Genomic DNA, 14,932 nt, shown 5'->3' with positions numbered 1-14,932 from the left:
GTATGCCTAATTTTACTGTATCTTTACTGTTCACTAAGAAGAGGAATTGAAACTTGTATTGACACTTAAGTACAAAGCAGTTAGAGTGACAGTGCATTTTCTGCTGACCCTGGAACTGTGCTGAGACTGTACAAATACTGCATGTTAATTGTATTTCATTTTTGTCTCTTAAGTGAGAGGTACAGAATGATGCCATTTCAGGGGATAACTACTCTATATTTTCCTGATTAGATTACCTTCAGCTCTAATTCTTACTAAGAGCATTTTGTTGGGAGTAGTTGATCATTTTAACACATTAACTGCCATATGAGTTGTATTTAATTCACGCTAGTTTTGAGCCCCAGGCCTTGTGAAGCATATGTAACTGCAGTTGGTTCGTGAAATCTTACTTGTTGATGTTCTTATGGTTACAATTAATATTGGCAATTGAATTGCATATAACTCATCCACAGAAAACAATTAAAAAAACAAATTTTTCATTAAATTAGAAAGGATCATTTTGTTTTCAAAGTTTTTATTCTGTTTTTATAATAAAACACTATGGCCCCAAGGAAAAAAAAAATTTTTCTAGTGTGACAGTCAATATGTTAAACTATGGTTGGGGTCCTGTGCTCTGTGATGCCTTTCCCCCATTCTTGCCGCAGCTTTGTGCCCTCTGCCTAGCTGCACAAACGCCAGGAGAGAGCCCCCGAGTTGCCTGGCAGCAGGGTCAGGTACCCCCGCAACAGCTGCCAGGCCTGGGGGTTGCTCAGGGGCCCTCTGTGTTGTGAGGGCCTCATGTTTCATGGTTTACATTCAGCTCTTTATCAGATGTCTCCGTTTTGAAGAAAGATGTTTCAGTGAAAATATCCACCAGCATATATTGCTAATTGTCATTTAATCATATTCTATTTACATTATTGAACTTAAGGGTATGCTAACGTGTACCCTAATTATGGAATTTAGAATTCGCATCATTCAGCCACAGCTTGATGCCATCCGTGTGTGGCCGTGGTGATGGGCACGCTCTGTTGGATGTTATTTGCTGATTTCCAGTGGAAGCTCAGGAAGTTCATACTATGTAGATTGTCTGTGTTCCCATTTACGCTTTGGTTACTAGCAGTCTCTGAGTAAGTACTTCGATGAGAGGGTCATTTATGATTCCCGCCCACACTCTTGTTTCGCTCAGTCCAAGCTCCTGGAGCCTTACTGCTAAGTTTTGAGCTGCTGCACTAGAAATGGCTTTTTGCAGACATAGGAGGCCAGAGCCTTATTCTGTTGGAAATGTCTGTGAGGTTTTTTTACAAGTCCATTAGCTAGCTGGGTTCTTTTTTGTTCTGGGCTTTGTAAATAAAGCTTTCTCGAAAACAAATGTGCTGTCAGAATGTGAAATATGCAGCTGACATGTTAGGTAAAAATAGAAGCTGCTCTTCCTTAATCCACATCAGATTCATCCTCCCTGGCTCCAGAGGTCTCCTGAAATATTTGAAGCAACTGGGTTAGCTGAGTCATCAAGCTTGGTCTCAGTAAAGCACATATCTTTGGTCCTTGTTAATCTTAGAGCACTGAAGATTTTAGCCAGGAATTATTCTTAAAGCAGCATAAACCAAATCTTGGAGTCATTAGTTAGCATTGTTCTGGACACCCTAAGGGACAAAAGCGCTAGAATAATACCTCTTGTTTGCCTGGAACTTTGTCTGAAAAGTTGAGACCTAACAACAGACCTATGAAATGAGCTGGGCAGTTAGAGCACTTTGGCCCGGGCCAGACAGGACTGGGAGTGGAACCCAGGCCTTAGACCTGTGGTCCCCAACCCCTGTGCCATACTGGTTCACGGCGTGTTAGGGACCGGGCCACAGAGCTCCTCGAGGTACCCTCCCACCCCCGACCCCATCCCCATCAGTGGCATAATTGTCTTCCATGAAACTTATGAGGGGGGGCGCACAGCAGGAGGTGAGTGATGGGTGAGTGAGCAAAGCTTCATCCGTATTTGCAGCCGCTCCCCTCCCAACCTGAGCTGTGCACCCCAGCTCCGTGGGAAAATTGTCTTCCATGAAACTAACTGGTACCAAAAAGGTTGGGGACTGCTGGGTTAGACTGTGAATTTGCTCCTCATTCCACGGCACTGTGTCCCATCTTGCCATGGGGGCACAGCATGGCTCAGCAGGCCGGCTTTACCTACTGCTTCCCTGCTGTTGCACCCTGAGAGCCAGTTTGCTCAGCAAGGCAGTAGTTTATTATTTTGCCTCTTAGTATTTCTTGCGTGTTTATCTTTTTACCAGAGTGCAGTGCTCCTCGGTTACTTTTCTTCACCTTTTACCTTCAAGAATCCATCTATCTAAAGCCTCAGCTTTATTTTAATCTGCAACTTTAAAGGGGACACAAATGTTAAACATGAAACCTGTAAGAACATAGGGCCCAAAGGAGTCGATGTGTTCATGGAAATTTGATCCCATTTCCCGGACAAGTTGTAGGAATGTTTACACACTACTTTGGAAGAAAAAGACTTACTACTTTTGAGATTCTCATCCAAGATCATTGGCATGTTTTCTATAGGTTTATATTTTACTTAAAGTGAAGGTTTTTATCGTTTTATCCTTATCATAAGTTGAAGCCAAATCAAATTTGTATTAGATTTATTTAATGTAGTTTTCTTTTAACGAGATAGAACTTATTTGACCTCTTAAAACAGTTTCTCAAAGAATTTTACCTAAAGAAGTTCTTAAAGAGCAGCTTGACTTCTTTATGTAGCATTGACAGTGACATCCAAATATCCATACTCTGTTGTTTTACAAAATTTCTGCATATTTTGAGTGAGAATTACTTATTGTAAATCATGCAGTTTTTATTTTATTTTTTTGTAGCCAGTCAAATTTAGCAGTGGGGGGTAATCATGTGGTTTTTAACACCTGGTGTTTGTACAGTTAGCACTTCCATTGAAAGAAATTTCTCTGTCAAGTTCTATTCTAGAAAGGGAATATTTCCTTGTTTATCACAGTAGCATTTGTAAACAAATGAGATAGAAAATAAGTAGAAATTGGCCAGGTGCAGTGCCTCACACCTATAATCCCAGCACTTTGGGAGGCCAAGACAGGAGGGTCGCTTGAGGCCAGGAGTTTGAGACCAGCCTGGGCAACATAGCAAGACCCTGTCTCTATAAAAAGTTTAAAAATTAGCTAGGCACGGTGGTATGTGCCTGTAGTCCCAGCTAATCCGGAGGCTGAGGCAGGAGGCTCACCTGAGCCCAGTTCAAGGTTACAGTAAGCTATGATCACGCCATTCATTGCACTCCAGCCTGAGTGACAGAGCAATACTCTGTCTCTTAAGAAAAAAGAAAAGAAGCATAAATTAAAACTTTTTAATCTCAGAAATAGATATAGAGCATTTATGTTGATTGCTATTAGTCTTATCAAATCTTACATCTTAACCTGCTCAACTGATGGAACTTTGGTCTCATTGAAATCATAGTAAGTTCAAAAATGTTTGGATTAAGACTGTAATTATGAGAATGTGTGACTGTGGAATGTAACTCACTTGCGTTAGAACCAGGACAGCAGTGCTGTCTTCCTTTGTCCAGGGCGTGGCTGTTTTCAGCCCCTGATGGTGGTCAGCCTCTGGCGGCTTGTCGGAAAGGCTTATCCCTAGGACAGTAAGCTGAGCGAGTGTTGGTGGGGAAGGCTGTGTATGTGTGCATGTCTGATGCTGTCACTTGTTTCAGATGGTAAAGGATGACTATGAAGATGATTCCCATGTCTTCCGGAAAGCCACCAATGACATCACATCCCAGTTGGAGATTAATTTTGGTAACCTCCCTCGTCCCGGGCGTGGAGCCAGAGGTGGCACCCGGGGAGGCCGGGGAAGGATCAGGAGGGCAGAGAACTATGGACCCAGAGCAGAAGTGGTGGTAGGTGTTTGTATTATAAATCCTGAGTAGTTTGCTGAAGGAAGTGAGGATGAGGATGCCCTGGGCCCAGGATGGTCTAATTTTGAAGAGTCATTTGGAAGGTTTCTGCAGTTGCTTCCTCCTCTAGCCAGCATGGGTCTGACACTGGGGCATTTGGAGTGGCAGCAGAGCATCACAGGCATCGGTCGGTTACAGACCATTCCATAGCTCTGGCTTCCCAGGGTCTGCAGGGAGGTCCTCCGTGTGCCGTGATGCCCTCCCAGGACTGGAGAGAGCTCTCTCCCGATCTGCGTCAGACAGGGTCCCTGGGCTCAGGATGGAGTCAGACCACCTGACAGTTGCTTCCTGTGGTCTGAGTGTCACCTTGTGCCCGGACTGTGATTTCAGGGTAGACAGAATCTTTCTTAAGGCTTCAAGACCCTTTGTAATTGGCCCCCTTACTCCCTCCTTGGCTTGCCTGCCCCCACTGTCCTTGCCCACTCCTCAGCCAAGGCTGCTCTGCTCCCAGCTGCTCACACCGCACACTTCTCACCCCATGGGGCTCTGCACTTGCGGGTCCTTCCACCACCCCTGTGCCTCTTACCTAGAGTAGATCCTTCCTGCCTCACTTCCTCAGAGAACCTTTCTCTGATCACATCTCCTTCTGGACTAGTCAGGGTTTGTGAGCAGAGAATTTTCTTTTCTTTGAAGCATTGTCTCCATTTGCAATTGTATTCTCACTGGTGTGATTGATACTGACTGATCTGCTCACCTTCCAGTGCACAGAAAGCGTGTCTGCCTTTGCTCATCATTCGTTTCCCTGTGCGAGGCACAGTGCTTAGTGCATAGTAGGTGTACGATAAACGTATGAGCGCCTCTTTAGTGGGATTCGGACACAAGGCCCTGTGGCCAGCGTGGGCCACCAGGTGGTCCTTTTGACAGTGGGGGACCAGCAGGGACCCCCCCCTTCTCTGTGGCTAGTCTCGGCAGCGTTCCTTTTGCTGCCTGATTCCCTTGCTCTAAGGAGCAGCTCCTGGAAGAAGTGCTGATAGTTTGTTTTTACTTAACCAAGAGCAAAAACAATTTTTTTTCCCCTGGGTACGTTTGAGGCTAGGTTGGAAAAAGGATCTGTTCTGGGAATAGAAAATATACGCCCACTCCTTTCCAGTAGCAGAGCTCTGGCCACCTGCAGTGTCATCATGGACCGTGTGGAGACCACCCAGGGATCTGGCACCACCTGTCTCTGCACCCGCGTCTGCACCTCCCACGCAGGGCCCCCTGGGGGCTGCCCCGCCACGGTCTGGTCACAGTTTCCCGGTCTGTGTTCTCTTTGCTCATGTGCTGAGGTTTCTCAGGGAGAACCTTGCCTGACCTTGATGTCTACTTGCCACCAAACTGCACTGGGCGTCCCGACTGTGGGCCCCTAATTCCCAGGACATCCGTTACTGCAGTTCCTGACTTAACTTTCTCAGCGTTTTTCTCCCTAGCTCTGTGAGCTCCCAGAAGACAGGAGCTGTCTGTCTTCATCCTAGTATGTCCAGTGCGTGGCATGCAGTAAACATCCTCATCGGATGAAGGAAGTGCCAGATAGAAAGGGGTGCCTGATAAGGATTTCTGGGAAGGAGGGAAGGAGGCGGCTCTAGCCCTGGTGCAGAGGTGGCGGGAGGTGTGTGTGAGGGGGGAGCGGCGCCGTGCCCTGGGTTTGTGGTGACCCTGCGACTCTTCCCACTGTGGGCCCCCCTCTCCCACAGTATGGGTGCCAGGCTCCCCGTTATTTCACAGCGGGGTGTCCAGTGCTGGCCACACCGGGAATGGGTGAAATGGCCGTGGGTTTCAAAATGTTCCTTTTCTTTTTCAGATACAAGATGTTGCTCCCAACCCAGACGACCCTGAAGACTTTCCTGCTCTGGCCTGAGCGAGCCGAGCCCTGTTTCCCCAGCGACCGAGCAGGGTTAGCGTACCTATGAAGAGACTTTTCTTGCTGTGGGAAGAGAGTCAGACTCTAAGGACAATAGATGTTGCTTTTCCCGTGTGTGAATTTGTCGCACTTTTTTGGTCTGAGGGGAGTGGGCTGGAGGGGCTTCTCCAGAGGCTCCAGCAGGCACTTCCTGCCGGGGGCCAGGCCAGCCCTTCCCCAGGAAGGTGCAGAATGGGGGCTATTTTCTTATTTGAGGAACTCAAAGGAAGTTCAAGAATAATATTTAAAATGTGTACATAGAGATTATACGGAATCCTCCACACGAGCGTGGAGAGTGAAGTAACTTGTACAATAGCCTCTATCGAGATGCTGTAGTACGTTGTACAGATGTCAGGGGTTGCGTCCTTTAGTATTAGAGGAAACACGTAGAACTCGAGCTGTTCATTTAGAGCAGCCACAGCCTAGTGCTCAGAGATCAAGAAGTTAAAATATAATTGTATTTACCGCTTACTTGTAAATGTTATATACTCGCCTAGAATATTTTTGAGTTCTGGTTTTCATTTAACCAATAATTTTAAGCAGCTATTGTGCAGCCACAGGTCGCCACTCTGTGACAAAGAATAGAGAAAGTGGTGTTTTTAATGGTGATTTAAACTACCTCGTGGTTTCTGTGTGTATGTACATGTGTATGTACACACGCATACATTTCGTGTTTGGGTGGTTTTTAGGATGAGTACTAAGTATATGATTTTTAAAATCATGTTTAACTCTCTGAATGAAAAGGGGTCCTGGCAAGACAACACCCTATCCTTTTCTCCCTCAAAACTCCTGTCAGAATTGTCGCTATGTGCTAAGGCCCTCCGCTCGTGTCCTGGGTAGGAGTTGTAAATAGCTAATATTTATTGAACACTTGTGTTTTCTCACTTGGTCCTAGCCCCAGATCTAGAACCTCCCTATTGCCTTGGTGAAAGCTTGGGGTTAGGGGTTACCCCAGAGGTTCAGTAACTCGCTGGAGTCCCACCCGAAGGAGACCCAGTGCCAAGCACATCCACCCATGGGGCCCGCCAGGCGCCAGAGAGGAATTGGGCAGGGAGGGCGTGGGGCCACAGGCAGCTGAAACCGCTGCTGGAAGCTGGGGTGATGCTGTCTCCACTTTTCTGAAGAAACCGTGGGTAACGTTTGCCTTTTGTCACACAGTTCATACGCTTGTCATGGAATTTGGACCTTGGTCTCAGGATCTGTGCTTTTTCCCACTTTGCTACACTGTCTCAGATGGCTCTGAGCTGGAACCCAAGTGTAAATAAAGATTGGCATTCCCTCCTACCTTTGTGTACTTTTGGTCACACCCGGGCCACAGCAGAGATGTGATTTTGTTGAATAATCAAAGGTGGACATATTCTGGTCGGTTGTGGATGTTTGCTTTGGGTGACAGCCTACTTTTGGTCTCTTGTTATTAAATTAACATCTGAGTACTAAAGTATATTAACTGTTTTATTCCCTTTCTCCCCATGCCCCCAGTCTAAGTTAAGAAATCTTGTGAGCAAGAACGTCAGCTTTAGTCCTAGTAATCAGCTGATGCAACATGAGGGCTGTGTCATTACTCAGCAGGTTTGAAGCTGTCGTGTTAAGTCATTTTGCCTTACATTAGCTTTGAAGGTTATTAGCCAGAGATCCCTTTTCAGAAAATTCATTTAGTGTTGTGAATAACACTGGAACAGCCCACAGTATTCGATCTAATGTTATAACTGCAAAACACTGCATCCTTTTCAAACACACTGACAATTCCTAGACCATGGAGCTGTCTTGAGTCACAGGGTCAGAACGTTTTGGGGGACGTGGTGCAGTTTCTGAGCCTGTGCTGGGCTTCGTTTGCCTACCAGGGCCACCTCTCGAGGTCTGGTGGAGCCAGTGGATGTAGGGGTTTTGTCTGTGCCTGTCTAGGTTGCCTGCAGCCCGAGTGCCCCGAGGAGACAGGAGGAGGAGAGGGCAGGGGAAGTGTTAACGTGCGGTAGGGAGAATCGGCTGGGGAGGCCGTAGGAGTGTGTGCTTGCACCCAACACAAGGCAGGACCTTCCAGAGTGGAGTCCCCTGCCAGACTCCTTTGAGGTGCTTGGGTGTACGCAGGTGAGGAGGCAGGGCACGCTGGGCGCCACATCAATCTACAAAAACACTCCACGGTCAGGCCCCAGGGCGCGCTCAGAAAGTAGAGGTCAGGCAGGTTTGCTCTGCAAGGGCAGGTCAGCCGCCCCAGGCCTGACTGGGTCATTTCTGAACCTGGACTTCCCTGCTGGGTTCCCTGCTGGGTCTTGCGGGTATCTGAGTTGTGCCACCAGGGCAGCCGCTGAAGACAGTGACATCCCGGAACAGCCTGGCAGCTGGGGGCACAGCTGCGTCGGTCGGGCGGTGCGGCCCCTGCAGAGGGGAGTCGTGGCGCCCCCCTTTGGATGGAAACCGCGGCTGCACGTCTGACTCACAAGGTCCCGAGAGAGGCGGCCTCGCTGGGGAAGCTGCGGCCGCTGGCTGGGGCGCCTCTGCGGTGGCGGAGACGGATGCAGAGTACACCGTTAGCCCAGCGATAAGCCTTGGGCGTTCTCACCCGGTGTAAGGCGGCCCCTCCAAACCAGGCCCCCCTTCCTCGGCGTTGGCCACACTTCAGATCCTTTTGTTTCTGTTCACCCAGCAACGCCACGCCGTTGTGGTGCACAGGGATTTCAGAGGGGCGCGCACCGCCGTCCCTTTGAAGCTGTGCCCTGCCGCGTCGCCAAGTCCTACAGAGCGGCCTGCCCGCCCTCCCCACCGCTGTGGCAGCAGTGTCACTCTGAGAGATTTGCCCAGTTTTCTTTGGCTGCCGGGTCTCCTCGCAGCCTTCGCACGGATCCCGCCGGCGTGAACAGCCTTCCCTGAGCCCTCCCCGTGCCCACTGGTGGCGGACAACCCGGGACGTGCCTCGCCTGCCTCTGTCCCACGGGGGTCGGGTGTGTGGTGGAGGGAATGAGGAAGGAAGAAAGCAGGAATATTCGCAGACCTTTTTATTGTTAAACAAGGTACAGAGAAAAGTGCAAAACTTACTTGTAACTATGTTTTCCTCGGAAGCCTCTCTCTAGAAGGAGCCACTGTCCTAACTTACAGGAACCTCTGCCCACAGGTGCACCCCTCATCGCTGTAGTTTTGCCCTTGGTTTGTACGTCTTTTAAGTCTGAGGGATGCTCCTTCCACCGACCGCTCCCTCCGGCACCTGTGGCAGAGCCCGGTGCCTGGGGGAGCTGGCAGTCCCCAAGTGCCCGAGTGCTGTCGTGTCTGCCTTGGGCAGGCGGCACAGGGCAGGCCGCAGGCAAGGACGCTGTCTTCCTAGCTTCTAGCTAGTATTTGGGCAGGGACGGATGGGGGTACAGGCAGAAACCAGACTTGATCCCCAAATCGATGTTCTTGCTACACGCTCCTGAAATTCCCAGTTAACACGTGAACTGTCCTGTGAGTTGTATTTAACTCACGCTGGTTTTGAGCCCGGAGCCTTGTGACGCACATGCAACTCACGCCTCTCTTTACCTTGGGGTCTGCGTGGCGCACAGGCGGTTCACGCTGCCACGCTGTAGCATACGTGGGCAAAACCCTGCAGTTGGTTCGTGAAAATCTTGATGTTCTTATTGTTGCAATTAATAGTGACAATTTAATTGCATATAACTACGCACAGAAAACAAAAAATAAATTTTTCATTAGAAAGGATCATTTTGGCTTCAAAGTTTATTCTATTTTCATAATAAAACACCGAGGCCCCAAGGAAAAAAAAATTTTTAGTGTGGAAGTCGGTGTGTTAAAGGATGAGTCCCTTGGGCAAAGCAGAAGAGAGGGCAGGAGACAGCGCTCGGTTGCCCCGAGCGATGTGACAGGCGCCGAGGCAGAGCGGAGCGTGGTGCTGGGCGCAGCAGCAGCAGCGCGGGCCACCTGCAGGGCCACCCGCACGGCTCTCCACCAGGGGCGGGACTAGTGTTACTGGAAGCTTTACTGGGCTCTTGCACGGGCAGAGGATGCAAGACCTGAGAGGCCAAGAGATTAGGTTCCAGGTCACCAGCAAGGCACCGGTGGGGACAGGATGGGAGCTTGGCTCCCCCCAGGCCTCAGGGAGGTGCCTCAGGCCCAGCAGCTCCCGCCCCCTCTGCCCGGTCTCCGTCTCCCGTTGCTCCAGGAAAGCCTTTACCTGGGCCGCAAGGCTTCCAGGGCTCCAGTGGTAGGAATTTCTCTGACCAAACCCCAAAGGCTCTCGCGCCCCTCACAGCTATGCCATGAGCAAAGCAGGCCTCTGTGGGGAGAGCAGGTCCAATCAGTGGAGCATGGAACCAACTGCCTTCTAAGCATTGTTTCTGTACAAAAATGTGCCCGATTCCAGAGGTCTGACTCATATAACCTTGGCAGCACAAAGCCATTTGTAAGTTGGGGATGCCTGTCATGTGAGAATGGAGTGGCATCAACTGACACATGAGCCCCAGAGGGGCTTCTGAGAGTCCTCAAATGTTCTCAGACACTGAGGCACAGTAAAATATCACTCCTCAAAAATAGCCACCCACAAAGCACTTGAGGATCTGGAGGCACCAGGGCTGCTCTAGCTGGGCACCCATGTTGTGCACTGCCTAATCCTGGGGACTGGACTCACATTGACTTCAGTGTGGTGATGTTTCCTGGAGTTGGGTGATGAACAACCTGCACAACTGTACTGGCATCCCACTCAGATACTGGCCACTGGCCTTGCATTATAGCAACAGTGAGGAAAGCTTTTAAGGCATCTGAGTCAAGTCCCAAGCAAACTGATCAGAACTTGCATGTTTGGGTGGGAGAGTGGGAGTAAGCAGAGATGCTGCAGAAGTTTTCAGTAAGAGGGAACATTGGATAGAAATGGGAACTCAAGGTGGCCTGTGAGGGAAGTGGTCACGGGAGGTGGGACGTTGTGACCAAGGTAGAAAGACAGTGCTTGGGAACTTCTACTGAGGATCCTAGAAGGCCGGGGTTGGGGGAGCAGGGGGTGGGGAGGGCTGAAACAGGCACCTTCACTGCACAGCTGCAGGGTGCCCTGCACACGCACGTGCACCAGCTGCACCCCTGGGCCGTGTGGCGCACAGCCAGCATGGCGGTAAGCGGGCCTGCCCGTGCACCCTTCCAAACTGGCGTGAGCTTTCCTGGGAGACGGAGGGGCTTCAGCTTCCATCAGATAGTCACAGGGCTCCTAACATACTGGGCTCGGGATTGACCAGAGAGGGGGTCAGCTCGGGCCCTTCACCACCTGGGGCCCAGTCACACCCCAGGCCACCTACAGGATGGCCCTGGGCTGAAATCTCGATACCCAGCGGAGGATGAGGCAAGAACACTCTTGCTGCAAGGCTGTGGCACGGGCCTGAGCAAACAGGCTTAAATTGCACCTGGAGAGAATTCTGGATGGCGAGTGCTGTGCATATCGGACAGACCTGCCCTGGAGCTCTAGTCCCTGCGGATCCTGAGCCAGGTGAAAAGCTGCTCTAGAAAGCTCACGGCCCGGGACAGCCAATCATCACTGGAAAAGGGAGGAGATGGGCAGAGTTGTATTTACCACCGCCCAGGCTGTCTGGGGAGTTCTGTGCTCGCAGCGAGGACTCGTTCCCTCCGCTGACTGTGCTCTAAGCCCCTGGTTAGCCACGAGGAGGTCTAGGGCCGGCCAGGGCAGAGTCGCTCTGAACAACATAAGCGGTCCAGGAGGGCCACAAGCCATCTCCCCCCGTCCTGGCCTGCCCACCAGTGAGGAATGAACTCAGCTGCTTCTTAGGGACATGCCCGCCACAGCCCTGTCTGGGGAGCTCTTGCGTGTCCTCCGGCTGTGTCACAACAGCCCCCTTGCTCCGGGCACACTGGGCTAAGCTGGGGCCAGGCAGGAAGGCACCTTGCTTACTGGCACAAGGCCCACCCTGCAGTCTTGGGGGCCCTATTCCCAGGGGTGAGCCCCACTCTTGCAGCCCCCCCTAAATGAACACTTTCCTCTAGCCCCTTCCTCTGTACCCTGGAGCTAGGCCAGGGCAGGACAGGCCGGACAATGACATTTGCTTCAGCAGGGTCCCAAGATTGAGCGCCTGTGGCTGTGGTCACGCCACTGCCGGGAACAGCTGTGCTGGCACGGCCAGCAGCTCCCAGCTGGGGGCAGCACTGGCCCTGGGCTCGGCCAGGCATGTGCACGTGCGGGGTGTGTGGCCCGGCCACCGGCACCGGGTAGGCACTCGGCATTCTCCGGAGAGTCCCACGCAGGGGAGAACGGGCCTGCCTGAAAAGCCGCCTTGTTTTACACAGAGAAACACACACAGGGTGAGGAGAAACCGTTGTCCTTCTCCGAGTAAAACAATGCAAGCCACACGACCTGCTCCACCCTTTCTTTTCTACCCAAAGAATCTCCCTGTTTAAAAATAATTTGGCTGAGGGGCCGGGGCCCTCCTTACCTGGGGATGTCAGCGTGGCACGTGTCGTCCAGAAGCATGTCAAAGCCATGCAGACTTGCTGGCAAAGAGATAAGACACAGTTAGAGACCAGGCAAGGTGGCCAGGGGTGCTCCAGGGCGGCACGGAAAGATCTCCGTCCCCACGTGGGCAGTGTCCCCCGTGGGGGAGCTGGGGAGGGCCTGGGGGAGGGGCCCGGAAAGGTCTGCTCAGAAGGGTTTATTGTTTTCTTCCCCTGCAAGTGACAGGAATGCCGAGGCTGTGTAACATACCGGCACTGCGCCAACCACCGGGAAGACAAAAATGCCCCAAATCTGAACACTGGGCCAGCTAAGGACAGGACTGTATACAGCAGGGGAGTGTGGTGACTCATGGCCCACGGCACTGGGCTCAGTGTCCTGCTACCGATTAACCAGCTCACCAGTGTCACAATAGGTGCTAGTGTGGGAGGAAGGGGGCATGGGGGACTGTACATTGTCACAGTCCTCTTGGAGAGCATTAAGGGTACAATTTTGTTTTATTAAATAATACATATGGCTCTTAGTATGTGCCAGGCACTTGTTCTAAGTGATTAACAAATACTTATTTAATCCTCATACCTAGCCCTGTACGATAGATAGTGCCACCCCCATTTTAGAGAAGGAACAGGTTGAGGGAGACTAAGTAACTTGGCCCAAATCACACAGCTAGTAAGTGGCAGAGCAAAGGTTTGTATGTGGGTCCACAATCCATGCTCTGAACAGTTACATCAAGCTGCTTTTTGATGCAGTGTACAGCAAAAGCTTTAAAAATTCGCCTATCTCTTGACCCAGGAATCCCTTCTGTAAGAATTTATCCTAGGAAAATAACCAGCACTGCCGGGGCGAATTTACATGCAAGAATATTCCTGCGGTGCCCTAAGAGCAAACAGCTGGAAACCACCCACACGGCCAACAATGGGGAGAAAACGGTGATGTAAGTCATGGCGTACCACCAAGGAGGTCAAAATTATGTTTTTCGAGAATTCCTCCCAAGATACTGCTTTCCAGGGCACCCACAAGTGCACTTGGACACACGGAAGGAAGGAGAGAAAGCAGAGTCGATGCTGCACCCCGCAGTGGCACCAGGACCAGAGCTAAGGCAGGGACACATACTTCTTTTGATCCAAACACTATGCACTTACCGGTGCAACTCCTTGCCCTGAACAAACCACTCTCAGGAGACTTACCTTCAGTGCCCCCCTTCAAGCAAAATAGTTTATTTGACCTCTTAAAATGCTTACACCGTTACATGTGCATAAAACTATGCTGCAGGTACCCAAAATACCAGGTAGTGAGGGACTATAATCAGTCCTTACCCAATGATCTAGAGAAAATTACCTAAAATGTATGACAAAACAATTTATTGACAGCTCTGTCTGATACTGTTTTAAGCACTTTGCATGTATTATCTCATTTAACTCTACACTGCCAAGGTAGGAATTCTTACTACCATTTTACTGAAGAAACGGGAGCAGACGGCTTCAGAAAGTTGTCCTCGGAGTGGATTGGCACTGGGCAGTGTGGCTCCGGACAACAGAGGAGGAGACAGACATCTACAGCACCCTCGGCCTCCACGCCCACCGCTCCCACTGCACATCCCCGAAGACACCGGCCCTCCAGTGGGGCACAGGCATGCCTGTGGTGTCATCTGAAGCCCTGCAAGCTTCCGGGCCTTGCTGCCAAGCCGGCCCCTCCCAGCACTCAGGGACTTCACGGAACTGCTTGGCTCACGGCAACCGCCTGAGCTCCTGCAGGTCGGGAGGACAACACAGCACCCAGCCCTGTCCTCAGGGGAGACCACGGAGGGGCAGGCAGAGGCCGCTGCTTCCCAGAGGGCAGAGCCTGCAAATGTCACACTTGGGGGGAGGCCACATGTCGGAGGAGTTGGGAGAGAGATGAGGAGACAGGTCCCTCTGGTTTTTACTCTGAAGGCTCCTCTCCCAGTGTGCAGCAAGGCCCAGCTCCCTCGGGGAACTGGATGAACCCCTCAGCAGAACAAGGCCCTAAGTACCAGCCACGAGCTGTGTGAGGTGTGGACATCGCACCTTTAGGACCCTGCCCAGCAAGAGAGACTGTCAGCGGGGAGGACAAGTAAAGCGCACACTGGGGCTGGCGTCCTGGCAGATGTCAGGATGTGGACAGCCTCACTACTGGTCCTGCCCGGCCATGGCAGGGGAACAGAAGGGGCCACAGTCTACCACCTGCAGGGCCCCAAGTGCCTGATAAACTTGAGTCTAATCCCAGCGGCCTCCAGAGAGCCAAAACCCCCTGCATGGCGTGGGCTGGTGGTGAGCATCGGTGGGATGACCTCACAGCAGGAGCCCCATAGTCACTAAAGGTGTGATGGGCTGACTTGGATCCCCCCAAATTAAAATGCTGGAGCCCTAACCCCAGCCCCTCAGGACATGACTATTGGGAGACAGGGCCTTTCAAGAGGTGGTTAAGGTAAAAGGAGGCCGTTAGGGTGGCCCCGGGGCAATCTGACTAGTGTCCCTATAAGAGGAGGAGATCGGGACATGCAGAGAGACTCTGGGGATGTGCAGGTGCAGAGAGGCCATGCAAGGGAACGGCGAGAAGGCGGCCGTCTGTAAGGCACGGGGAGAGGCTGTAGGAGAAACCAAACCTGCTGACACCCTGTTCTTGCATTTCCAGCCTCCGGAACTGTGAGAAAATAAATTTCTGTTGT

At 51.3% G+C, this 14,932-nt stretch overlaps 1 protein-coding gene across 2 annotated transcripts in view; it reads left to right on the top strand.

The window, feature by feature from the left end:
- The window catches only part of HABP4 (hyaluronan binding protein 4), a 33,701-nt gene extending 27,801 nt beyond the window's left edge, over positions 1–5,900 (top strand). For both annotated transcript variants that reach the window (XM_045562726.1, XM_045562725.1), the window contains 2 exons: positions 3,698–3,883; positions 5,721–5,900. In XM_045562726.1, coding sequence (XP_045418682.1) covers positions 3,698–3,883; positions 5,721–5,777 — 243 coding nt within the window. In that variant the 3' untranslated portion in view covers positions 5,778–5,900. The remainder of the gene's footprint in view (positions 1–3,697; positions 3,884–5,720) is intronic.
- Positions 5,901–14,932: the final 9,032 nt, after the last annotated feature.

This window comes from Lemur catta, chromosome 10, assembly GCF_020740605.2.
Source record: "Lemur catta isolate mLemCat1 chromosome 10, mLemCat1.pri, whole genome shotgun sequence".
Classification (NCBI taxonomy): Eukaryota; Metazoa; Chordata; class Mammalia; order Primates; family Lemuridae; genus Lemur; species Lemur catta.
The sequence above is the reverse complement of the archived record's forward strand: the minus strand, read 5'-3'. Positions and strand labels throughout refer to the sequence as shown.